Genomic DNA, 27,170 nt, shown 5'->3' with positions numbered 1-27,170 from the left:
GCCGGGCCCCAGCATTGCCGATCTAGAGGCATTGGAGCAAGGTGGGGCCCCATCGGCACCGTTGCTCTAATGATCTCGGACTGGCCGGAAGTGATATCACTACTGATCTCGGACCGGCCAGCCCTATGTCCAGCGGGCCACTAAGCCCTAAGTCCAGCGGGTCACTAAGCCCTGAGTCCAGCGTGTCACTAAGCCCTGAGTCCAGTGTGTCACTAAGCCCTTAGTCCAGCGTGTCACTAAGCCCTTAGTCCAGCGTGTCGCTAAGCCCTTCGTCCATCGGATCGCTAAGCCCTGAGTCCAGCGGGTCGCTAAGCACTTCTGTCTGGGATTGGTTGTATTCCTCTATAGCTGATGGTGTATTGCGCTGTATATGTACCATCAGCTATAGAGGACTACAAATCCCAGCAATAATACATTATAGTTGGTGGTATTCTGTGTGCATTGCGCCGCTGAATAATGTATTATTGCTGTCTGGGATTGGTTGTATTCCTCTATAGCTGATGGTCTATAGCGCTGTATATGTACTATCAGCTATAGGGGATTACAAATCCCAGCAATACATTATACACTGTATGTATATTGTATTGCTGGGATTTGCTGTATTTCTCTATAGCCAGTGCCATTCTGCATTGATTGCTGTATAATTTTTTACACTTTCTATTTCACTATATTGCACACCCACACTTTTTTTGCTTCCACCGTTTCAAGCTTGACTGATGTGACTGGCTCAGTGTTCCTCGGCGGTGCGGAGGGGGGGGGGCAGCCTAAAGCCGTGTAAGGGGTCCCAACATTTCTGATAGCTGCCCTGGATGCTGACCACTCCCCAGTGGGCTGAGGGACATAGCAGAGGGTTGACATTCAGCCAATGGTCTTGGCTAATGTATCACTGATTTACTCCTGTCAGGAACTGATTCTGCATGTCTTGAACTCAGGTTTCCTGCACAATGGAACATAACTTACCTGGTCTACCACTGCAGCTTTTGAATTAATGAATGGTTTTGTCATAGTTCTGTAGAAGTGAATTGCACAACCAGTCTCACTTATATCAGATCATGGGGCCAATGGCCCTGATTCCCTGTTTCTTTGCAAGATAATTATGCTCTACATATAATCCTGCCTGCTGCCTCGTGTTACTTCTACTGCAGGGGTGTCCATAAGGTCGATCGCGATCTACCAGTCGATCGCAAAGCTATCGCTGGTAGATCGCGGGTCGACTCCCTGTCCTACGCTCCATGTACCCGAATGTGTCAGACGCTAAAGCATCCGACACATTCGTCTCTCCCCTCCTGTCTGAAGCGGCCAATAACCTTTCCTACCGCACGTAGCGAAGGTGGCCGCCTCTACCCGCACAGGCGCTGAGACACTTTGTCCGCACACTCGGCCCGCCCCCCGTCTTCGTCAGCGTCCAATAATCATTGCCTCCCGCACGTAGTGGCATCGGCTGCTCCTCCCTCTCTTCAGTGTGCACAGTTGACTGGCCCCTCCACGCCCGTAGCTTTGGACACCTCTGACCCGCTCCAGTCTGCAGCATCAAGCACGTTGGGACCACACCTGAAGAGCCAGAAGCAGGTAGGCTATTGGCTTGAGTGGGATCTGACAGTATAGTTAAGGGGCTGCACAGTTAAGACTTCTAAGGCCTCCTTCACACCATCCTCAGTGCGTTCCGGCGCTATTGTGGCCGGAATGCACCGGATCGCATTGCGGCCGGCTCAGTTTGTTGTGGGAGGGGGTGTGGTGATGTGTTGAAGTGAATGGCACCACAGCCACGCCCTCCGGCCGCAATGCGATCTGCCACACGGAAACAAAAGGCACATTAATGCCTGCGGTCCGGTCAGAAACAAATAGTGCTTGCAGGATTTTTTCTGACTGGACCGGATCGCAGACACTGATGTGCCTTGCGTTCCCGTGTGGCCGATTGCATTGCGGACGAGGGCGTGGCTGCGACGTCATTCACTTCAACACACCGCCACACCCCCTCCCACCCCACAACAAACTAAGCCGGCCGCAATGCGATCCAGTGCGTTCCGTCCACAATAGCGCCAAAACGCACTGAGGATGGTGTGAATTAGGCTTTAGGGCTGGTTCACACCACAAACAGTGCATTTCAGAGCGGTCAGGCTCTGGAACGCACTGTATTGCACTCCGGTCGGTTGTCTGCGTTCAGGGGCGATCACCGGAACATGCGGCACATTAGTGCCTGTGTTTCGGTCTAGTGCGATCTGCAAAAATGCTGCAAGCACTAATTATACAGATTGCACTGAACCGGAACGCATGCACTAATGTGCCACGCGTTCAGGTGAAGGTTATTCACCTGGCTGGGGTGCCATTGACTTCAGAACGCAGGAGGAAGGTAGATTGTTGGTAGATCTCGTTGGGCTCATTTGAAAAGTAGATCTCAATACAAAAAATTGTGGGCACCCCTGTTCTACTGCTACTTGCAACTGACCCTGGCTTGTGAACCCAACGCTGATTCTCTACTGTCTACACTGACCCTGGCTTGTGACCCATATGTTTTTTCTCTGTTTTGTGATTCAGACTATTTAATTGCCATTGATTCCTTGAGAACTGTACCTAGCCTGAAGTTTCCATCCACTGGTCTCCACTCTCTACAGGTACATTCCTAACAGCTCTAAGTTTGGAGCACATGTTGGGGAACCATGTCAATGCCATGGGGGATGTGAGAGGAGTCCAGGTCCTGTCCACTTGGTTAAGGGGGACTTCCCACACCCTTGTGCTATTGGGGAGAGGAGTTCATGGATCTTTCATTTGGCTGGTATATTGGGTAAGAACATTCATACATAGACGTGAAGTTGGCCTGTTCATTAGGGGGTTACATTTGGTAATGGCTATTGATGTAGTTTTCCATTTAGGTACCCATTGGCCAGATGTGCTATATTCACACCATTATATCAATAATGATTTTCCAGTTTTGGACTGATTTGACTGATTTAGGCCGCTTTACAACCAGTATAAGAATAACTTCCAGTGGATGTTTATTGATCTCCTACTCTTGGGTAAGTGAATTCTCACACACTAATTGTTATATTGCCAGTATGTGTAATTTTGAGGGCCTTGCATAATATACACTATATTGCCAAAAGTATTGGGACACCCCTCCAAATCATTGGATTCAGGTGTTCCAATCACCTCCATGGCCACAGGTGTATGAAATCAAGCACCTAGGCATGCAGACTGCTTCTACAAACATTTGTGAAATAATGGGTTGCTCTCAGGAGCTCAGTGAATTCAAATGTGGTACTGTGATAGGTTGCCACCTGTGCAATAAGTCCATCCGTGAAATTTCCTTGCTACTAAATATTTAACGGTCAACTGTTAGTGGTATTAAAACAAAGTGGGAGCTCTTACACTCGATCTTCAAGACGATATCTCCGCTTTGCTGGAGAGGGGACGCACAATTGGGTACTTTATTTCATGTGTTCTGGGACTGTCCTCTGATAAAGGTTTTTTGGAGGGTTGTTCAGAACATATTGGAGAGGCTATTACAGTCACGGCTTCCCTTAGCCCCTATACATTACTTACTAGGACTTCCGTTCCCACACCTTAATAAAAATGACAATAAACTGGCTTCTCACATTCTGACAGCAGCACGATGTCTTATAGCGTTACATTGGAAGCGGATCTCTCCACCTTCACAAGTAGATTTATATCAACGTATTAAGGAAGTTCAAAATATGGAATATCTTACGGCTAGGTTAAACAATACTGTACCAGCTTATGAAAAAATTTGGAAAGCTTGGAATTATATAGAATCCTCAGTCCTCTGACAAATTGGATAGGTCTAAAAGAGTTAGAAGGGTATACTTGAATTTAAATTCTTGCATATTTCACACTTGAATTTCAGGGCCTAACTGTCAATCCATATAGCAAAAGGTTTTATTTTATTTACTGTTAATAACCTGGAATATAGAGGAAGTTGGTTTCAGGACGGGGAAAGGGTCAATATGTCCCAAATGGTTGAGGAGACTGGAGGGAAGGTGATATCTTTACTTTGGATTGCAATGCGTCGCATTCTACTCTCTACTGTTCTTTTACTTACATAGATTTGTTACTATATGGTTTTTTTTTTTTTTATTATTTTCTTTCTTTTATATATACATAGGAAAGTTTGCTGAGATCATAGCATACACTGCATTCACCCTTGTCGCTGAACTGTAGACACTATATATCCCTAAGAAGTGCTTGTCATTTAGAAATATATTCTCATTAACTATGCTTAACACGGATTGCATGTTTTGCTTCTGTGCTAGAATAATGTATGATGTCTTATATTTTGATAACAGATGCTTTGTATATGCTGTATGACTCAATAAAAAATTGTTAATCATAAAAAACAAAACAAACTCAGCCATGAAGTGGTAGACCACTTAAAATGACAGAGCGAGGTCAACATATGCTGAAGTGCACAGTGCGCAGAAGTCGCCAACTGTCTGCAGAGTCAATAGCTACAGACCTCCAAACTTCCTGTGGCCTTCAGATTGGCACAACAACAGTGCGTAGAGAGCTTCATGGAATGAGTTTCCATGGCCGAACAGCTGCATTAAATCCTTACACCAAGTGCAATGCGAAGCGTCGGATGCAGTGGTGTAAAGCACGCCTCCACTGGACTCTAGAGGACTCTGTCTGGCAATCCGATGGATGTGTCTGGGTTTGGCAGTTGCCAGGAGAACCATACTTGCCTGACTGCATTGTGCCAAGTGTAAAGTTTGGTGGAGGGGGGGTTATGGTGTGGGGTTGTTTTTCAGGGGTTGGGCTTGGCCCTTTAGTTCCAGTGAAGGGAACTCTTAAAGCATCAGCATACTAAGACATTTTGGACAATTTCATGCTCCCAACTTTGTGGGAACAGTTTGGGGATGGCCCCTTCCTGTTCCAACATGACTGCGCACCAGTGCACAAAGCAAGGTCTATAAAGACATGAATGAGTGGGTTTGGAGTGGAGGAACTTGACTGACCTGCACAGAGTCTTGGCCCCAACCCGAGAGAACACCTTTGGGATGAATTAGATCAGAGACTGCGAGCCAGTCCTTCTCATCCAACATCAGTACCTGACCTCGCAAATGCGCTTCTGGATGTATGGTCAAACATTCCCATAGACACACTCCTAAACCTTGTGGACAGCCTTCCCAGAAGAGTTGAAGCTGTTATAGCTGCAAAGTGTGGGCCAACTTAATATTGAACCCTACGGACTAAGACTGGGATGCCATTAAAGTTCATGTGTGTGTAAAGGCAGGTGTCCCAATACTTTTGGCAATATAGTGTATATCTATACAATATATTTATATAGGGTATTAGTATTGGCCTTTGAAGAGCCTCATATCTTCTGCAGCCCCACCCCACATGTATGGGGTGTGGTTGGATTTGGTGCATGATTGGCCAAGTTCAAAAACAAAATTGTAGCTGAGATTATGCATACTACAGATATAAGGCATCAGTGTGTGTTGATTTATGTCACGTACATTTTGCTAATAATGCTGATGTTATTTTGTAGATCTACTACTTCCTCTTTGATTTCTTTTGAAGAAGCATATTATCTCATGTATCTGAGAAGCCCGTCTAGAAGTGGTCTCTTCCCTCCACAAGTATCAGCTACAAAATTTTAACGATTTTTGAACTTATATAAGCTGAACTGGAGGTTTTGGGACAGTTGTGAAAATGTAATAAGATCTTAATGTTAAAAGGAATATATATATATATATCGGTAGATTTTTTTAAATAATTATTTTTGTAAATGCACTTATGAATACTGGTTCCTTTAAAGTCCTATGTTTTAAATTGTATGTTTGTAGTAGGGTATAAATAGGGTTGCAGTGCCATGGCTATAAATCAGTCATTTCACATAATTTTTTTGTAGTTCTTCTTTTCCATAGTATACAATTTCAAGAATCCCTTATTGCTGTTCCTTAAAATGATTACTTAAAATGTCATGTGAACGCTGCAAAATCAAACTAACTTCTGCAATACATTTCTGTATCAGCCAGCGGCATGGATCTCGGTGACATCAATGGTATAGAATTCAATAAACTGTTTGTCATAATGTTTGCCATCAATTCCAAAACTTTCTGCATGAAACTGTACATGTTTCAGGGCTTGTTCACACCAAGCACGTTCCAGGAGCAGAGCAGAGCAGTTACCGACCGGATCAAAACTGCGTCCAATGTATTCCAATGGTATTTTGGGCTCTAGCTCACACCGCAGCGTTCAGTTCCAGAGCATGTAAAAAAACTGCAGCAAGCCATATTTTACCTGCTCTGGAACGCATGCAAACGCATTAAAAACACATGCAAACCAACTGAAAGCCCATTTTAAACTTTTAAAAAAACGTCCCGGAACGCAGCAAAAAACGCGGCATAACACACTGCACTGCGTGTGCAGAAACTCATGCAGATCTGGTCTACATTTGGTGTGAACAAGTCCTCAAACCATAAGTAACCAAGTAAGGCATAATTGTTTAAAGCAGGCTAATCAAACTGGTGTTATTTAGACCACTTGCAGCCCTATAGCTCCTTCCTTGCATCCAGTTTTGGAATTTAAACTGAATAAGGTTTTAATTGATAAAGGCTACACTTTCTTACATAATGTTTTGCAGAATACTTCATAAGATGTTTCATGCACCCTTTATCAAGAACAGAATATTGAAAGCTACAGTTATATACTATCATTCTAATTATTAAAGTGATGTTGTTTCTTGTAGACTTAAAAGAGAACTATGGGGTAACCTTTTTATCCCATAGTTATCTTTAGGGTCACAGGAGGACATATTCTAATGTCCTCCTGTGACCCAAAACTCAGTATATAGCGGGCTATTGCCAATATATTCTGAGAACAACGCAGCCGGGACAGATCCTGACAATACTGCCGAAATTTACCCCGCCCATCCCTGTCCAGCCAGCTATGCCCGCCTCCTCCCCGGTCTATCCCTCCATTCAGTGCTGGAGGATCGGAGAGGGGAGGGGGGAATCCCTGTGGGGAGCGGTGACTGACAGTCACTACAGGCAAATGATCAGTAAATGAGTGAGTGGTGGTATGTTTTCGCTCACTTCTCGATCAATAGAGCCGACGTGTGACAGTTTTAATGTCACAGGTCGGCTCTAGATGAGTAATTCACTCATCCTATAGTTCTCCTTTAAGTAGGAGTGGCCCTTAGAAATTAAAATGTGCCCCCTTACTAATTAATTCCACTCAGTTTGGCCAATTGTTTCCTTTAAGTTTGAAATACCTGGTTTAGCAGGTGTGCAGAGAGAGAACACGAATACACACAGTATCAGTGTACGGAATATATTATTTTATTTGCTTTTAATTCAAATGATTCAGTGCCAACCAAATAGATAGTGTGTATATCTTAGAGCACTAGAACACTGAGAAGATGGAGTTTGCTCCTTCCTAGGATAGTTTCTCTTCGTACACCTGATCCCTTATTTATGGCTTTAATTTTCAGAGTTTTCTGGAGAAGATCATCGGCTTCAAGGCCCTCAAAAAAGAAATCTTCATTGAAGATTGGGTTTCGGCTTCCTCTGATTAAGGTGCTTCTTTGCTTTTGGTTTTTCCCAGGTACAATTGATAGGGAAATACTGCAGTTGATGTGTTTGGGATCTACAGACTCTCTGTAAAGTCCCTCAGCACTAACAAGTCGGATACGGAGCCTTAGGCTTTCTGCTCTGTATTCAGTGGATAGACGCAATATTCCACCTGTGTCCAAAGTTAAACTGCTATCCATAGGGAACTGCTTTGGAGTAAACAGACCAGTGTGGGAATATGTAGGAGGATGCTGTGTCCACTCTTGAGAAGCTCTTCTGGTGACACATGGGCTGCTGTCTGTTGAGCTGTCTTCATCGGTGGATACTGAGTTATTCCTGAAAGAAGCCTTGTATCCAACCCTCAAAGCTCTGGAGAACATTTTTTCTTGGTTAAAAGCCTTTAACAGGGACATAGGGAGGGATCTGTAAAGAAGAGGTGAGCTTAATGGTGATGACTCAGTAGATGACGCTGTATCACTATCTAAAGTACCAGAACGTCGTAGAGGCCTTGATTTTGTGGTGAGGTTATTCTGTGACGTGGTTTCTCTGCATGAGATGGTATTAGATCGAGATCGAGGTAGTAGAATAGGTGGATTACCAGGATCGTTATGGAAAAGTGACTCTTTTCTTCTTGTGTTGGGGCTTTCCAACAAGGTGCAAAACCCATAGCAGGTTTGTGTTTTCAGTAGATGGGGTAGGGACAGAGCAGCCTGTGATTGAGGATCGGCATTAGTATTATCTTCTTCAAGGGATTCTTCAACACTGTCCACTTGGATAATATGTGTATCAAAAGAGCAAATCTTTATCGCTTCATATACTGAGCTGCTGAGGTCAGGGATGGACAGATAATGAGGACTTATTTTAAGCTCTTTCTGACTTTGATGTCTGGGAGGTATGCAAAATTCAGGTATTCGTTCAGGTGTTAAAACATTTACGAATGTATGAGGATGATGTCTTGGTGTTTGTTTTCCAACCATTGTCTACACAGGACTTTAACAGCCAAGAACTATTCAGTGACATGTACATGTACACTGCAGAAAGAGGGAAAGCATGCTAGAAAAAAAAAAGAAAAGACATTCTTGATTAAAATGCTGCACAAAAAGCATACTTTTACCTAATTCTAAAACATTTTGAGAGACATTTGTCTGTGTTGCCTAATGCTAAGTGAACTGATTTGCAAACCAAATGCATCTTGCTAACACCATTTTCAAATTCTCATGACTGTATGCATAAACATTTGTCCACAAATCAGACAGATCTACACATTTGACCTTTACCTTTTTTTTTAGTTTTGGATAAAGTGTAAAAGTGTAAAACCTCTGTTGTGTTTTTATTGCTGTGTCCCTGCTGGGGAGATTCACCCTTTCTATTTGTCCTAGTGACCATTGTAATGAAGATAAAAAGAAGTGAAAACCAAAACTTTGTCTTTAGAGCAAAAGGTGAGGGCAAATCATCCAATGGGGGCAAATGTTCCATTATCAATTGTGTGAGATGGGAATTTCCTCTCACTTCCTGTTGCTTCCAGGACAGGAAGTAAAGGAAAATCTCCACAAAATGACATGGACAGCAAACAATAAGCTGATAGAGGATTTCCTCTTCCCATATTCTATCCAGATATCTATATATACACATTTTATTAACAAAAACATTATTTTGTTTTGGAGAGAAAGAAACAAAAGAGGATGAAAATACGGACAGATGTTGTCTTTCACTTATCAAGCAGCCAATATTGCTGGTTCAGCATCTTAATGGATAACTAAACAATGTAGTAATTTTTGTTCCCTACTTGGGTAATTATTGACAAAACAGCCTAACTTTCAACAATAATTAGGCAATAGACACCTTTGCATCAGCACAAAACTTTAGCATACACTGTATTTATCTCTCTTAATAAATGATACATTTAACACAAAGGAGACCAACACTAAATTATCCTGCAGTGCAAATGATAGGCTCAATTTATTAAGATGGATGAGTTTTTTTAACATTATTTATTTTATCTCATGATAATTTCTTGCAAAACATGTTATAATCACACACATAAATATGCTATAGATATGTTTTTCACATTTAACTGTTGAAGGCCTTATTTTCTGTATCCTTTTCCTGATTTCCTTAAAGTGAGACTAAACTTAAAAATGCATTCAAGTACCTTAATTATTAAAATAAATGTATCTTATTTGTGTATTACTCAGCTGTAGACACTCAAATCATCTCTGAATTCATGCTGACACCAATTAAGAGTTGATTTACGGATCTACAGCTAAATGATGCACAAATAAAATACACTTTTGAAATGACCATTTCCAGTCTTTTCCAAAACTTCAGACTTCAAACTTCAGGACTTCAGACTTAAAGCAACACTAAACGAAGGAGTCAAATCTTATAAATGCATTCAAGTTCTTTAACTATTAACAATACTGTACCGTAGGTGTGTATTACTTGTCTGTAGATCCTCAAATCATCTCTGAATTGGTGCTGACACTGTCCTTCCTTCTGGTGGGTGCCTATTTTTTTTCCCTATGGTCCCTGCGTGTGTTTTCTAAAGTAGCCACCACTCCAAGCTCTTTCCTGTGATGGACTACAATCTCAATAAAAATTAGTAAACTAAATAAGAGATTATAGTCCATCACAGGACCAAGCCTGGAATGGTGGATACTTTACAACACACAGGGACCACGGGGAACAAAATTAGCCACCCTCCAGAAGGAAGGACAGTGTCAGGACCAAATTAGAAATGATTTGAGGAGCTATGCCGAGTGATACACAAATAGGATACATTTTTGTTAATAGTTGGGGTACTTGAATGCAGTTTTAAGATTTAGCTCCTGAGTTTAGTGTCACTTTAATTGATATATCAAATGTTTGGTGTTGCCACTGTTCTACATGTGTTTTTGGGTGACGTATCATCAGCTGGGACTGTATACACAGGACACGAACAAAGTATCAGCTGAAGATGAAGCTAGGAATGTGAAGTTCAAATATATTAGGTTCAAAAAAATTGAGAACTAAACAGCAGGAAGCATGCTGGTTATCAGTACCAGGCAAACTGAGTGGGAGATGTATCTATGAAGCAAAGGTTTACATTTTCCTTTAAATTCAATTGTAGCCTAGAGTATAAAAATGTTTCACCTTTTTGTCCCTGCAAGACATTTTACCAAGAGTTCAATTTTGCAAAAAAAATTCCAGATATTTGAAATTTTAAAGAACGACTTCACATTTGATATAAGGCTTTACAGTGATGGATAGGGTCACATAGTGAAGCTTGTCGGACTAGGGTTACACTAAGGAGGAATGCTTTATAGGGCTTTCTATTTTTTGTGCTTGTCACATAACCTATAAACATACTATTTTCCTGTGGAATAGAATTTATGATGCTCTATCCTCATTCTGGATATCCCCGCCCAATACATACATTCTTCCTACATGTGAATGGATGAGCAGCTTAAGGCATAAGTAAAACCAATTACTAAAACCTCAAATAAGCTCTAACATTTTTAATGTCATTTAAAAGAAATGTTCAATATTTATACATTTGCAGCTTTAAAAAAAAACCTGGTGAGCCAGCCATGATTTTACCTGTTCAGGCACTTCCTAATATAGGGTGATAACACTCTGTCCCAGTCTCCCAGCTATGCTCCTGTGTTGTCACCCTGTCACACAGGCTTCCCGTGGAGAATACAAGTGGCTTATGTGAAGTGTTGGAGAAGATGAGGAGTTTCAGAAAATAAAGGGAGCCACAGCTATTCAACAGCTTAATTCTCATTCATATGAACTTCTCTTTTCCCCAAAACATGCAGCCTGAGCAGACTGAGCTGCGCTCCTACTAATATTCAGAGGCTGATGTTAGTCAAAATTTAGTGGCTAAATCCTATCTCTAACAACTCCTCCTGACCACTGGCATATGCAGAGGTCAGTGGCTTGCAACAGGAAGGGCTGAGGTGATCTTGATTTGGGGGCAGTGGTTTTACTTTCTCTAGTGATGTCTGATAAGCAATATGGTTGGGCACAATGGAGGAATAGCTAAGTCTCTGGGAACAGATAGGCAAGAGTTTTTGTTCACTGATTGTGCACTGGAGAGTTGTCTATAAGCTGAATAGTTCATTATATGACAGTGGCTTTTGTAAATATTGGCAAAGGAAAGGGTTGCTATATGAGCAACAGCATTTTTTCTGCCTTCATTGCAAACATTTTGGGTCACTTATGACCAGATACCTCTCACCAAAATTAAATTAATGAGCTAGGCATGCATTTCATAACCTTTTTACAGTCACAGCACCCTTTAAAAATATGAAAACTCTTGAGGCACCCCAGTCTAAAATGTAAAAATGTAAATGTAAAAATGGATGTGTCGTTCCTCCAAAAATCTATACCAGACCCTTATCCTAGATAGAGGTCTGGTATGAATTTTAAGTGAGGACCCCATGAAAAAAAAAATGATGTAGAGTTACTCCCTTTCCTACCAGAATACCCCTTTTACATCAGAGTCCCCCCTGGATGAGCATAATACATTTCAATGGTACCGGTGGTTGCTTGAACCATGTAAGTAACACTGTGTGAAAATTTGAAGGCACCGCTGACATAGTCAGTAGGCACAGCAGGGTGCTATGGGCACCCTGTTTGAGAAAGGATGAGCTAGGCGACTGTGGTGTGTAAAACTTACATTTTTTAGCAAGGATCAAAAGGATGGACTGCATAGACAGAATGAAGATATTAACAGTGGGCCTCAACGGTGCAGTTAAATTAGCTTTTCATGCACAACAGTTTTGCAATTTTGTGTTTGAAAAAAACATGTCTGAAACTGAAATACCTCTTTAAGTCTTGGCTAGCTAGGTGTGTAAGGGCAATATATGAAACATACATCTGGTTACCAAGGAGCCAAAAGGTAGAAGCTGCTTAATGTGTACAGTCAGCTGCCAGTAATGGATGCAGTATAATTAAAAGATAAGAAAGAGCATATTACTCACTTCTATTTTTTCTCAGGATTAAGATGTCTTTGCCATTTATGGAGCATTCAGTAAATAATTATGATACAAATATATCTGCAAACAAGTCAATAACATGTAGTGGTACTGTATATATTTCTGGACAAAATATGATATCACACTAGGATGCTCTGCAAAATAGGTGTGCTCATTTTCAGATGTCTGATTTTCAGATTTTCTCATTCAGTAGCACCAATAGCTCAGAGGCTTTTGAATTCAAACAATAAAACAAAGGTAACCTACATTGGAACCCAGAAACAAACTGCAACTGGGCAGAACATATTTCCTGCATTGTTTAATTAAATTCACTCAAGGTCAACATACCACGTCACTTCTTTAATACACGTGCAGGTTAATAAAGACAGGCATGGATGGCTGCCAGCTGTCTTGAGTAACCCTAAAAACCTAGCAACATTAGTTAGCTCAATCAGAAACAGTATTGCAAAGTTGAAAACCCTTTTATTCTTCCTGTACGTACCTTATACAAGATACAGTGCCTGTGAAGAAAAGCTTATTGTAGCTCAGATTTGGACAATGATCAAAGAATATAGCATTAGTGAAACATAAACTTAATCATGAAAGTACTAAGAAGTGATATATTAAAAACGTACCTGTCTAATTGATTGCAGCCAGTTGATGCCATGATGCAGGTACCAGGATAAGAGGTGAGGTCAGTCTCCAGGGAGGGCTTATGTTCCCTTATTAATAGCTAGAAGTGAACCTGTGACCAATAGGGTAAGAAAACATTAGCATATGTAACCACAACCCCTCATGTGGTACCATTGCAGTGACACATCTCTTATTAACCTCTTCTGTACCTGAAAGCATTAAAATACACTTCATCATGTTCTGGTCAAAATTGCATTGTGATTTTTGCAGCCTACATTTATAAAATGTTTGGTTCTTAAATACAGTTGTTAAAATTGTATGAACTGTTCTAATTCTTCATTTGTCTGCTTTAATCAATACATTGGTTAAAAAAAAAAAAAGAAAAATAAATGCAAGGGATCATAGGAACTGTGTTGCGATGCTTATGTATCTTCAGTGGAAACTCAAGTAATATAAAACATTCCTCTTATCTATAGGATGTGCTTTATCTGTGAAATGTAATAAGCACATCCGCGACTAGATATTTAGATAGTAAATGTGGAGTTTTTCTTCTGGCTCACCCTCTTGCAGTTGCCTGCCACTGCACCTTGAAGGAAACTGTATCTGTTGCAGTTGAAACGTGTACTTTGCTCATGAAAGCAACCTCATCAGTCACCTTAACAACCATGTGAAGGGAAGGTGGAAGGTGCTTAATCAGCTTGGTACCATTTTTAAAGAGCAGGAGAGCTCAGAACAAATATGAGCCAATGTGAATCATATCTGAGCTTGCAATTTGGGAGAATGGAAAAGTACAGGTGTTTTAGAAGTCAGCATGCTCAATGTATGCTTAGGTTTTAGAATAGCTTTTAAGTTTAAAGTGGGGAAGGCGTGTTTCCCCATCTTTTACAATGGTAATTGGAGTATATCAGATTGTACACGGCCCCAACAACTATTCAAAGTAATATTTCTAATTGAAGGCAATTAAAGCTGAACTCGAGCCTTACCCTTAGTTTTGAACAGTTGTACAGGCTTCTCCCCTGTACTGGAATTGCTTATTTTCACTGAACACACAGAGCTTTTTACAATGTTCATTACAAGCTGCTGCAAGTCAAATAGAGCCAGCCTCATTTTCTGGCTGGAGGACATCCAGCATCATCTAGCCTAAGGTTACCATTAGTCCCCATTTCCCGGGGACAGTCCCCATTTTGAGAGGTCTGTCCCTGAGAAACAAACATCCCCAGGAGCATCCCCAGCGGCAGTGAACTGCAGTCATATACAGACAGTTTTGTACATGCTGTGATGGCTGCCTCTAGGACTCTTCATCTATTACTACTGACCCCTGAATCCTGCATCACTTATTACTGACCCCTAAACCCTGCGTTACTAGTGAACCCTGTGTTACTTACTACTGAGCTTTGAACTCTGCCTTACTTGCTACTGTCCCCTACTCATGACTCCTGTATTCCATGTGTTACCTACTGATGACCCCCCAGATAGCAAGGATAACTTGCCACAAACTTGTGGCAGGGTGAAATTGTACTTCTTGTTAACTTGCCGTACACATTCCTGGCAAGTTGTAGACTTGCAGAACACTTGCAGCACAAGTTCTAGTTGACACTTTTTAAATTTGTAGCAAATTTGCTTGGCAAGTCTACAGCAACAGTCCTGCAGGTCTTAGCAAGAGCTCCGCAAGCTCGCTGGTCTGGAGACTTGCAACGCAGACTTGCTGTAATTGTGCAACAAAATTGTGAAGCTTGGCAAGTCTGCAATAGTTTAGCAAGTCATTTTCAAACTTGCAGCTCAATTGCTTGCTATCTGGGCCCTGTACTCCTTGCATTACCTCCTGTTGTCTGCTGTACCCCATGCGTTACCTACTGATGACCCCTGTACTCCTTGCATCACCTACTCATGACCCCTGTACTCCATGCGTTACCTACGAATGATTCTGTACTCCATGCGTTACCTACTCATGACCCCTGTACTCCTTGCATTACATACTGATGTCTGCTGTATTCCATGCATTACCTACTGGTGGCACCTGTACACTATGCATCACCTACTCATGACCCCTGTACTCCATGAATTTCTTGCTCCTGACCTCTTTATTCCATGCGGTACACACTCCTGATCCCTGCACTCTGTGCATTACGCACTCTTGAGCACTAAAGTCCATTACACATGCTTGACCCATAATAGAGTAGGCTCAGGGCTTTGTGTGCTGCATTACTTCACTCCTTATAGTGCCCAGTGCAATTTGTCTTTAAATCTCCAATGTCTGCTTCCTCTTTCAGAAGTTTGTTACCAATTGTTTCAGGGCTAAAAATGGGGGCTTGCTTTTGTGGGTGTGGCTTCAAATGGGGGTGTGGTTTTATCGATGTGGTTACAAGTGGGCATGGTCAGTAGGTGTCCTGGGATTTCATTATCCAGCCTGACCTGCCTCTTTTAATCATTGAATTTTAGTTCTTTGAATCAGAGATGCTCAAAATATTAGCAGTTTATACTTCAGCTTTAACCCCTTTGTAATGAGTGAACACACCAATGAATGTCCTTTCAATGGTGTTTTATTAACTTCAAAAAAGATTTTCTTATAAAAAGTATATTACAATGTTGCATAGATTTAATTCCGCTGATGTTACGTGTGTACAGTAAGTACAGCGTGTAGCTGCAATGCAGCCTACAGTACCTGCACTAACCAAGGAATGACACAGATACATCTATATCAGTTGTAAGCTAAGCGGTTTATTTATCAAATATTCTCTGGGCAATTCAGCCAAAGATTTGTTCCAAGATTCAATATGTTTCTGACGATATTCAATCTATTTATTATACAGGCATCTGATGGGTGAATCTTGCATAACTGAACGTTGCTGAGTCAAATGTTGAAAGTACAGTAGAGGTTAATTGTGGTGGGATTTTGGAGGGAATGTTTGGGCAAATCTTTTTAAATAAATGCAATGTCCTTGCATTCATTTGCTGGCATGCTCTCCATGGTGCTGAAACTGTGTTTATTTAGTTTCAGCACTAGAAATGTTAAATACAATATTTTAATGAAAAATAAAGCAAAGGCATGGCATCCCACCTCCACAGAACTAAATAGCCCGGCAAAGCAGGATTGTATCCCCATAGCGAAGGAATGGCAAGATTGCCGCTCCCCTGCAAAGTAATGCTAGCCCACATGCCCTTCAACATTGGGGGGATGCTATAGGATGGGTTTCCCCCGACAATTGGGGGTCCCCCTCAAAGCACCCTAGCCCACTGCTGATGGTGATCAGGTTTTTTGGCAACACCTATTATGCAATACAATCTGCCTGGTTTTATAGCATGCAATGTAATGTTGCTTTCCAGATTTTTAATATGGCGAGTCGGGGACCCTGTTGAAAATGGGGCCTACTACAAATCATGTAATACTTTGCATGTAGTCACTACAATCATTTGGGTATAAGCATGCGCACAAAGTGTGCCAGGTGTGCCTGGGCACACCCTAATCACCCCGACTGCAACACGGAAAACCCAGAGCCGTAGGCACAGCTGCTGGAACATAACAAAAAATAAGTATCCAGTCACTCCATGCTCAGAATCTCATTGCCAGCTTGCCAAAATTATTGGCTTTAAAGCTGCTCTCCTTCCAGCTGAAGGAGTCTGCCCACTTCCATGAGCTTGCGGTGTTGTGTTGTACCACAGTGGCAGGCTCCCAATTTTGTGACCAGAAGGCCATGCCTGCCCCACAACATCATGTGTGTAACGCCGTCGGGCCGCTTGCTCCAGTCTGCGCCGCGGTCACTCTGCGTTCCACCGTGGAACGCGGCAGCCGCACGAGTTCCTGCTTGTGTGACAGCAGCTGCGTTCCACCGTGGTACGCGGAAGTCGTTCGGGCCGATCAGTGGTCCCTCCCTACTTCCTGGCCCTATTTAATGAGACGAACGAGGCAGCATGGCGTTCCGTGATTGAGGTCAGAACGCCTGCTGCCTTCTGAACCTGGATCCCACGTTGCTGCCAACTAGAAATAGCTGCCTAGCAAAATGTATTAAAATCTGTGCTGAAAATGTTTCTGTCTTCAGCCTCAGAAAAAAAGACATTTTTTATTTCCAGATAAAATTTGCCTGCTTGTCACCCTCAGAACTTGCATCCCAGAAAAAAGCAGTAAATACCATGACGCAAATCTGTTTCCCTTTTCTGTCCTCGGTCTAAAAAAAGACACTGATGGGAATTTATCAAAACTGGAGCAGACAGAAACTGGAGCATTTGCCCATGGCAACCAATCAAATGAAAATCAAAGAGAGAAGCTGATTGGTTGACAGGCACAGCTGCTCCAGATTTGGTCTGCTCCAGTTTTGATAAATTTCCCTCACTTTTTTTGTTTCTTGGTGCATTCTGCCTGATCTCTCCCTCTGAAACTGCATCCTACCAAAAAATGAGTACAGGCTGTGCAGCAAATGTGTCCAGTTTTTCTGCTTTCTGTCTATGAAAAAAGACATTAAATGTTTATTTCTAGATGAAATCTGCCTTCTCTCTTCCTCAGAAATAGCTGCCTAGCAAAATGGATGAAAGTCTGTGCTGAAAATGTTTCTGTCTTCAGTCTCAGAAAAAAAAGATTTTTTTTTAATTTCAAGATGAAATTTTCCCCTCAGAAATTGCATTCTACAATTTAATATTTACTACCCAGATCCATCATCTCCATGTGGTCGGAGACCTCACCCCTATTATTCATTATATTCCAAAAAAACACAAAAAGTAGTTTGAATTGGTTTGGAATTGTGTGGGAAGTGTTGAGTGTAATGTCAAATGGACACATTGATATTTAACATTATGTGATATTAGGGACACTATGTTGGGACACATATGGATTGTTACAATTTGATATAATTAACTAATTGAGGGGGTCAGTTAGGATATCCATAGGGGCACAACTAATTAGTGGCAACCTTGTATTGGGGTAGATATTGTTAGGTATATAATATATACTACACATAATGGGGGATTATTTGGACACATGAAATATGGGTTTTAGGTTTGGAAACCAGTGGCTAATAAGCTTATTTACTCTCTGATAATATAAAACAAATAGAATAATAGAAACGGCTGTATTATAGATTGTCAAGACTCCCTGTGGTCCCGCCGCACTGACTCTGAGAGAAGGTGGATTATTATTGTCGTGTCCTGGAAATGGATTCGCATTGACCCCCGGGCTCTGAGTGAGTAGAGGGGAAGATAGACTCTATAGGTATGCTATATTGAATAAACGATGAGTAAAAATTTAAGCATGGAGCCGGGAAGTCGGCTCCATGCTCTCTCATCACAAGTGACAAGAGAGCATGGAGCCGTTTCCTGGCCAATCAGGAAACCGGGCAGCGTGTAATGATGCGCTGCCCGGCTTCCTGATACAGGAAGTACTCGTGCTAGGTATCGGAGCATTTGGGCGAGTACGAGTACTCACCCAAATACTTGGTATCGGCACCGATACCGATACTAGTATCGGTGCATCCCTAATATTTATAGATTCTTGCTTCAATTTCCCTGAAGAAGCGCATCAGCGAAACACGTTGGAAACAGATGAATTATTACTGGTAATGTATGCATTTGGAAAGAATACAATAAGAAAAGATGGATAATACATATGGAAAATTGTAATCATGTATTTTATGTACAAATGGGACAATTAGGCAAGAACTGAGGAAATAATTATGCATATATGGTTTTAATGTAATCTATGGATTTTTTTATGAAATGTGTTAATAAATTTGTATGAATTTGAAGTGAAAGTCTGACGCCTCTTAAAACCCCATCACTACTTTTTGTGTTTTTTTTGGAATATAAGAAATTGCAAACTAGAAAAGCAAATCTCTTTATTTTTCTGTCCTCAGTCTAAAAAAAAAAAACGTTTTTTATTGCTTGGTGCAATCTGCCTGCCCTCTCCATCTTAAACTGCATATAAAACGCAGTACAGACCATGCAGCAAATCTGTTTAATTTTTCTGTCTTAAGTCTAAAAAAACAACACATTTTTAAATTTTTGGTGCTATTTGCCTGCTCTCTCCCGCTGAAATTGCATCCTACCAAAAAAAGGAATGCAGACTGTAAAGCAAATGTGTACAATTCCTATCTTCCTATCAAAAAAATATATTAAAAGCTGTAGTTCAGATACTCTCATTTTTTATTTCTAGATAAAATCTGCCTGATTTCCTGCTACAAACTTTTTCTGTCTTAAAAAAAGCAGGCACCACATTTTTATTTCCAGATAAAATCTGCCTTCTCCCTTTCTCAGAAATAGATGCCTATCAAAAAGGATATAAAGCTGTGATACAAATCTGGTCAATTTTTCTGTCTTCCGTCTCCGAGAAAAAGACATTCATTTTTTATTTTCTGGTACAATCTGCCTGCTCTTTCGGTTTAAAATGGCATCATATCAAAGATGAAGTACAGACTTTCTAGCAAATCTGTACAATTCCTATCTTCCTATCAAAAAAAGATGAAGTCTCTGAAAAAAATAATTGCTCTCTCCCTCAGACATTGCATCCTAGCCAAAAAATGTACATACATTAAGCGTTATCATGTGTTGAGTTAGGCCACCACATTCACTACAGTAAACTGTCATAAGCACCACAGTGGATCAAATATTGTACTCGCTGCATTTTTGGTAACACAGCACACCAAAATACATGATAATGCATTATTTAGCATTGCAGTGCACTTCAATACAGTTGTATTGGGGGACCATTAAAAAGAATGGAACTGCAATGCACCAACATGCAAAACATGCTTTACCACAATGGCCTGGTATGAAGAAGCCGTTACTCATTTGCTGAACCAATCTGTGTTTTCAGTTTCTGTCATTATTGTGTTTTCTTGATCAGAATAGAGGTTTTTCATAAGAAAAATGAGATGTCCATGTGCACAGCCAGGCCTCCTACCACTGTACCACTACAGAAGAGGTCAGCAACCTAAGGCAGACATGCCATGGTGGGCACACAATGCCATTTTTCAGGGGCGCCAAGATCAATAGTCACATGTCTATAAAATGTTTTTAGATTTCTCATTAAAACATGATATTTTCCAGTCGGTGGTGTACTGTTTGCGTTATGCATTTGGATCCACATACTGTGGATGTGCAAACAGATTTCTTCACACATGTAAACAGTGTTAAGTCCATCTTGAAGATGACAGACAACAGATAATTCAGAAGCATGTGTGCAACTGAAGTTAACGTCGTAAAGGCCAGACATAGCACAATAAAACTAAATCCACTGGATGCTTAGAGCCCATTCACACCAGAAGAAAAGAAAATGTGACTTGTTTCGAATGGGCACCATTCACACCACCACATTGCGGTGGTGAGCGCTGTAAAGATATGGCATGCAGTACTTTTTTTTTAATGTAGCATGGTGTAACACGGCACAACCACATTGTACCACACTGTGCCAGCGGAACTCCATCCTCCTATTCCTTACATCCAAGGAAGGTGCCATCTTAGTCGCTATTTGATTGCAGTTGCCATTGTGCTGCAAAAAATGGTCACACACCAGCATAGGTGTGTTTAGCGCAGATTGTTGGTGTAAACTGGCCCTATATGCAGGGGTATGTCCACCACAAGGCAAACAAGGTGTTTCCTTTGGGCAGCATTTTCCAGGGGGGGCGGCAAAAATCAGTGAGGCGAGCTGGACCGCACAGAATCAAGCAGCCTCAGGCAAATTAGGCAGCCGCTTGTTGGGCCTCGCAACCACCTAATTTCCCTGTGAGAGCTGCTCGGTGGAGCTGGGGCCCAGTGAGATGCGGCACAGCCGGCAGAGGAAAAGCTACGCGTGGCTCAGGGTTGTCCATATCCCACGATCTGGGATATGTCCCAGAAGCAGGCTGGGGAGCTGCAGGTAAGAGGAGCACACAGGTGGGCTGTGCAGGATCTATAGTGGGCTATTATGCAGTATCTATGCTGGGCTGTGCAGGGTCTGTGGTGGGCTGTGCAGGCTTAGACCCTGTATAGCCCACCAGAGATCCTTCACAGCCCACCTGAGAGCCAAGCTTCCCTGTTATGCGAATAGAGCAACCTGTCAGAAGCTGGATATAGCTGTATCTTGCGGCTGACAGGTTTCGCAAAATGTCTTAAATGGGAAGGGCTGGGACAACTTTAGATTAGGGGTGTGCCTGAGTTTAGTCTTGCCTAGGGCAGTACTAAACCTAAATACACCACTGCCTATATGTGGAATAGGTTGCTTGTATTAGAGGAGAAGGTGAACTACCTCGCCAGTCTGTGGGCTGCATTTAAATCGCACACTCTAATTAAACTACAATAAAACCGAGTTTTATGTATATAAGTGGTCAGACACGGACTGAGTATACAAAAACCAGAAATGGCGGGGAGTATTTCAAGCAGCAGAGAAGAGAGCCCGCCTCCACTCCCGAACAGTTACCCCGGTTATAGTCGTACTTGTAAATGCTCACATGCACAGCGCGGCGTGCACGTAACTCAACTCAGCTTCCTCCCTATCAGATTAGGCGCGCCCCCTTGTCACATGAACGCTGACCAGCGGCGCCTCTTAGTCACCTGACCGGTCCCGTGACACAAACATACAGGAACATTGCCGCTGCACAGCAGAGTAGTGATGGCCTTGGACAGGGACTAACAGCTGAACAGGCATGGACACCTGGGTTCTTTATTTATAGATTGCACGGGCTGATTAATGGCAGCCAGAATAAGTACACTTTGCAGTCTGTAGTAGATATGTACAGTTGCAGTAAAACAAATACATTGCGTTAGCATGACTGCGAATTGATATAAACAGGACGTGACAGGCTGTCATTTCCCTTTAATACAACAGTCTTGCAGCGCAGTGCACGTAGTGCTAGTCGCTGCGATGATTTCCCTTGCATAAGCTTTTTCATCTTTCTTCTATACAGCTTCTGTGCACGGACACCTTCCTGGTTTGAGGATGCTTGAATCGGTGGTTGCTGATCTGCTGAATAAATTCCTGGGCAATTATGTGGAGAATCTGGACAGGTCTCAGCTGAAGCTGGGGATCTGGGGGGGTAAGATGACACATGTAATACATATCTGTTGTCCTTGTTTAATAGAAAAGCCCTTGTGCCTTAGGCATGCCGCCTTGTATGACAGTGTGCAGAGCCTGCTGATAGACCGGACATACAATTCATTACAAATTCTAACATCGAAGAGGTATTACAGTACAATATTGGGGTCAGGTTGTGTCACCATAGAGGATGAAGAAGGAACAAGATCATAAGGCCTAGTGTAAATATGATTCTCCTATTCTTTACCAGATGCATACTTGCATAACATTCTGAGGGGAATTGATCAAAACTGGAGCAGACAAAATTTGGAGCAGCTGTGCATGGCAACCAATTAGCATCCACCTTTCATTTTCAGAGCTTGACTGAACAAACTGATGTGAGAAGCTGATTGGTTGCCCTGTGCAACTGCTCCAGTTTTTGTCTGCTCTCGTTCTGATAAATTCCCTTTTGAGTTTTTCATATTATAGTACTGCTTCCTGCTGTTTGAGCACTCAGTGGTCACTAGCAAAAGTTTGCCCGTTCCAGAAGAGGCAAGGTTGCGGATCGGGGGTAGTGGAAGGTGCGTTGCTGATAGTAGGAGCTGGCCTGCATGTGGGATTGTGAGGGCATTGGGTTCTGAAACAATGGTGGTTGGTGGGCACACAGCTGTGTTGGTGGTGTGAGGGGGGGGCATGCAGGTGTGCTGATAATGGGGTGGTTGTTGCTGGCTGAGTGGTTTAGCAGGGGTGAATAGATGGGGATGTGTTCAGGAACAGCAGTGCTGGCAGAGTGGTAAAAGCATGGTGGGGGGCTGGCTTATTGGTGAGAACAGGGGGAGGGTTGACAGTTGTGAGTGCTGACAAAGCGATAAGAGGGCAGGGCTGGTAGAGTGGTGAGAAATTGAAGAAGTACTGAGAGTAGGTGGGGTTTGTCTACCAAACTCCTGCCACCACTTCTTATTGAGCCTGTATTTAGAAAAGTCACCCATCCCCACCCCCTCACCACTTTGTCAGCACAAGCCCTCTTCAACTCCATTCTGTTTGAGACCACAGCCTGTTTACAAGATAGTAGATGCATTTGAAGTTGGCATGTCATTGAATAAATGCCACTCAGTAAGACAGCAAGATCCTGAGCATGCGCAGTAGTTATGGGTCTTTACTGCCCTTTCTGTGCCTGGCTAGAATCTTGCTGCCATATTGTGATGTCGGCTATATGGCGCCAGGATCCCACACTATTTTCGGTAGCGGCAGTACACACCAGACATGCATGCACGGAATCTCACGGCCATATTTCTGACATAACAATATGGTGATGGGATCAGTAAAGACAGATAACTACTGCAAATGCATGACATTTTGTCACCATATTGATGGCAGCCTTTCAGGAGCACAGGAGTGAACGCCCCTCTCGCACGTCCAATATGAAAATAAAAATGCACATGCATGGGAAGATAGCTGTTTTTTCTGCACTTGCATAGAGGTCCTTTTGAGAGTATGATAGTAAAAGTCCCTCTCACATGCACAAAGTTGACACCAGAGAATGCATTTGTGGGAAATAGATTTTTTTGTATGCTGTGCATACATGGGGAAATTGCTTGCATCTAGAGGTGAAATGTGTGGGACACAGCTCCCGCAACATCAGCGTCATTGTGCACGTTAAAGCTCATCTTAATTACGCATTATCACGTACCATATTGATAGATGGAACCCTAATGCCATCTTGGAGAAGTCCAGGGGGAAATGTAATCTTTAAAAATTGCCCTTCCCATGTAAATCTTTTAATCCAAATTAGACAAAGAGTTTATTATATCTAGCCAACTAAGCTAATGAATGTCGTATATTGTTTTATTCTGAACGTTTGATCTCATGTTCAAACTAAGGGTGAAAAAAAAATGCCATTTTACTTCCTGTACACTTCTTTTCATATAATTATAGAATACTGCTGAAACTTTCTTTGTATAAGCAATATAAGATCATTCTTACTTGGTTTTCCATCCCTGAAACCTGTAGGCACATACAGTAGCTTTTGATTCCTAAGGCCTTGTTCACACCAAATGCAGACCAGATCCGGTCAGGTTTCTGCACACGCACGATGCGTTTTCTGACGCGTTTTTTTTTCCAGGAAGCTAACAAGGTTATGAGGTCATTTCCTTTTACCTCTGACCTTTCATTAGCTGTTCCGATTATTTCCTGCTTCCTCTGACCTTGTTTCACATGTAAAATTGTTGCAACATGGATCCATGGGATGCAGGCATGCTCCTGGTGATGGTTATTATACTGCTACGCCAAAGTGCTGTAAGGAGACGTCGCTTTTGGGTGCACCCACTGATGAGAGAAAGAGATCCAAAGGGCCAGTTTGGGACTCTCTATGCAGACCTTCGTGCACACCCAGACAAGTTTTTTTCATACACCCGCATGTCGATATCTAGGTAGGAATGTTTGCATGTGATGTGTCCCTTGTGATGGAATCTATCTCACACTCTATCACTCTCTCTTTCACTCTTTCTCTATTTCTCTAACAATCTCTCTCTCTCTATCACTCTCTCTTTCTCTATAACTCTCTCTCTATTTCTCTAGCAATCTCTCTCTCTATCACTCTCTCTCTCTTTCTCTATAACTCTCTCTCTCTTTCTCTATATCTCTCTCTGTCTGCTGTCATATAGCTCAGGGCACTATTGAACCATACTTATGAATCTCTCTGGGTCACAAAACTGGTCCACCATTTTTCCTTTGCTCTCCAGCTCACAAGGTCACCTTTTCCAAAGACAGGAAGTGACAAAGGAAGATTAGGTCATGACAGATGACCATAGAGGTTTTTTTTCTTTATGGTTATTTTTTCCCATTGGGTTGCATTGCGTTGCGTTTTTGATGCGTTTTTAATGCGTTCCAGAGCAGGTAAAATAGGGCTTGCCGCAGTTTTTTCACCTGCTCTGGATCTGGTCTGGATCCGCACGCTGCGATGTGAACTGGAGGTCAAAATACCATAGGAATACATTGGACGCAGTTTTGATCCGGTCTGCACCTGCTCTGGTCTGGATCTGCTCCGCGCTTGGTGCGAACAAGCCCTAAACAACACTCTTCTGTTATCAGAATATTATGACAATGTTTGATGTTTATTTGGCTGTGTTTCTACTGATGATTGTGAAATACTTTGTGCCTAATCCCTGTGCACAAAGTATTTCCCAATCATGAAGGGGACCCTGTGCGGCCCTGAAAGCACTTGTACTGGAATTACAGTACTCTATTAATAAATGGACTTTTGTTGATTTCACTTAAATGGCGTGCTGGTGACATCCTTTTGCAAACTTGTAAGCTGCAAATGTGACGTTTGCCACTAGAGCAAGAAGTAAAGTAAATCTTCCTTTGGGAACATTTCAAGTATCTAAGCTCTAAATGTTAGAAGTAGAATTATTTTCTAGTAGAAGTGTTGTCCAAACTTAAATTTTTGATTTTGGAAAAAAAAATGGTAAAGGTTGGAGCTGTGGTCATGTTTTGTGTCTCCTTTGGTGAGATGCTCCTTCCTTTTCTGCCCCCAGTTAGTACCAGTCACTGTTTAGGAAGGGAAGGGAAATCATCTTCTCGGCTAGATCAATGTTTTTCTTGTCGGAGCCTCTCTATTCTTTTTGCAATCTACACTCTGCTGTCTTTGTTTCTGTTGGGGACATCTTTACTCACTCTCTTTCTCAGGGGGCACCACTACCATTAAGACGTAGTTAGGGATCATCTACGAAACATGGATGCAGATAGCACATACAACTAAACACGCGTTCTAACCTACTCCCATTCAAAATATGAAAAAATGTTTTGGTTGGACTTCTGCTCATATTTTACATTGGGGTTTGTTTATTAAAAACAGTGTATACAGCTTCACTCTTTACTGCACCTGTCTGGTAAGTAAAGGATTTTGTAAGTTTAATTCTTTCTCTTTATAAAAGAATGAGGTTAACACTGACTAAGGCAATATCCTGCTGTATTTTACTGGATTAGCAATGTTGGTATTGGGTTAAGCTAAAGTCTGTGACTCTTCAAAGCGACAACAGGTGCTTTAAGCCGTGGTAGTGGCACTGCAATAAAGTTTAAAGGAGAACTATGAGGTGAGGGAATTACACTCACTCTCATAGTTAGAGCTGACGTGTGACTCTGAATCTGTCACACATCGTCTCTCTTGATCGGGAAATGAGCGAAAACATCTCGCCGATCTGCTCACTTTATCTCCCTGCAGAGAGTGGTGACTGTCAGTCACATCTCCCCGCAGGGATTTCCCCCACCCTCTCCGATCCTCCAGCACTGACTGGAGGAACAGACGGGGAGGGGCTGGGTATAGCTGCCTCTAGAGAGGCGGAACCAGCTGTCAATCAGCCAGCTGGGTGAATCTCAACATTGTCAGGATCTGTCCCGGATGCAGTGCTCTCAGCATATAAAGGGCAATAGCCCGCTGTATGCTGAGTTTTGGGTCACAGGAGGACGTAGTAGATGTCCTCCCGTGACCCAAAAGAGAACTATGGCAAAAAAAATGTCACCCCATAGTTCTCCTTTAATCACTTCCTGTTCCCCTATACCTCAGAGTGTGCACTGCAGATGGGTTCCTCCAGTGCAATTGCATCTCTCCCTTCCCCCAGAAAGACTGGCTGACAATGTAATATCTCCCTGTGTCTTTTACATTTAGTGTTTCCAGAGCAAATTTCCTCCCAGTGTTGCTATATCACATGCTACCAGCTAGAGCAGGGGTGCCCACAATTTTTTGTGTTAAGATCTACTTTTCAAATGACGAGCTACATGAGATCTACCAACGAACAAAACCTCCCTCGCTTTCTCTCTCCTGGCTGTCTCTCCTTGCTCATCCTCCTGGCTGTCTCTCCTTGCTCATCCTCCTGGCTGTCTCTCCTTGCTCATCCTCCTGGCTGTCTCTCCTTGCTCTCTCCCCTGTCTGTCTCTCCCCGCTCTCTCTCCTGGCTCACCTTGCTGTATTTTGCAACAGGCTGTGTAAACTAATATTCTTTGATGTCATACATAGCAGCACTTCAACCACCAGTATCCACCAGAAAGGTGTCAGGGAGCTTGGCTCAGCAG

At 42.3% G+C, this 27,170-nt stretch overlaps 2 protein-coding genes across 2 annotated transcripts in view; one reads left to right on the top strand and one right to left on the bottom strand.

The window, feature by feature from the left end:
* Positions 1 to 7,357: 7,357 nt before the first annotated feature.
* On the bottom strand, positions 7,358 to 13,190 carry LOC108784030 (C2 calcium-dependent domain-containing protein 4C-like). Its single transcript, XM_018552763.1, has 2 exons — positions 13,129 to 13,190; positions 7,358 to 8,585 (listed from the first exon to the last, which is right to left on the bottom strand). The coding sequence occupies exon 2, from the start codon at positions 8,507 to 8,509 to the stop codon at positions 7,358 to 7,360; it is 1,152 nt and encodes a 383-aa protein (XP_018408265.1). The 5' UTR covers positions 8,510 to 8,585; positions 13,129 to 13,190.
* Positions 13,191 to 22,007: 8,817 nt separating this feature from the next.
* VPS13C (vacuolar protein sorting 13 homolog C) overlaps positions 22,008 to 27,170 on the top strand; it is a 225,912-nt gene continuing 220,749 nt past the window's right edge. The window contains exon 1 of the mRNA XM_018552762.1: positions 22,008 to 22,122. Within this exon, the coding sequence (XP_018408264.1) occupies positions 22,026 to 22,122 (97 nt within the window). The 5' untranslated portion in view covers positions 22,008 to 22,025. The remainder of the gene's footprint in view (positions 22,123 to 27,170) is intronic.

This window comes from Nanorana parkeri, unplaced genomic scaffold, assembly GCF_000935625.1.
Source record: "Nanorana parkeri isolate BGI_ZX_2015 unplaced genomic scaffold, ASM93562v1 scaffold97, whole genome shotgun sequence".
In the NCBI taxonomy this organism is placed as follows: Eukaryota; Metazoa; Chordata; class Amphibia; order Anura; family Dicroglossidae; genus Nanorana; species Nanorana parkeri.
This window is presented reverse-complemented; position numbering and strand designations above follow the sequence as displayed.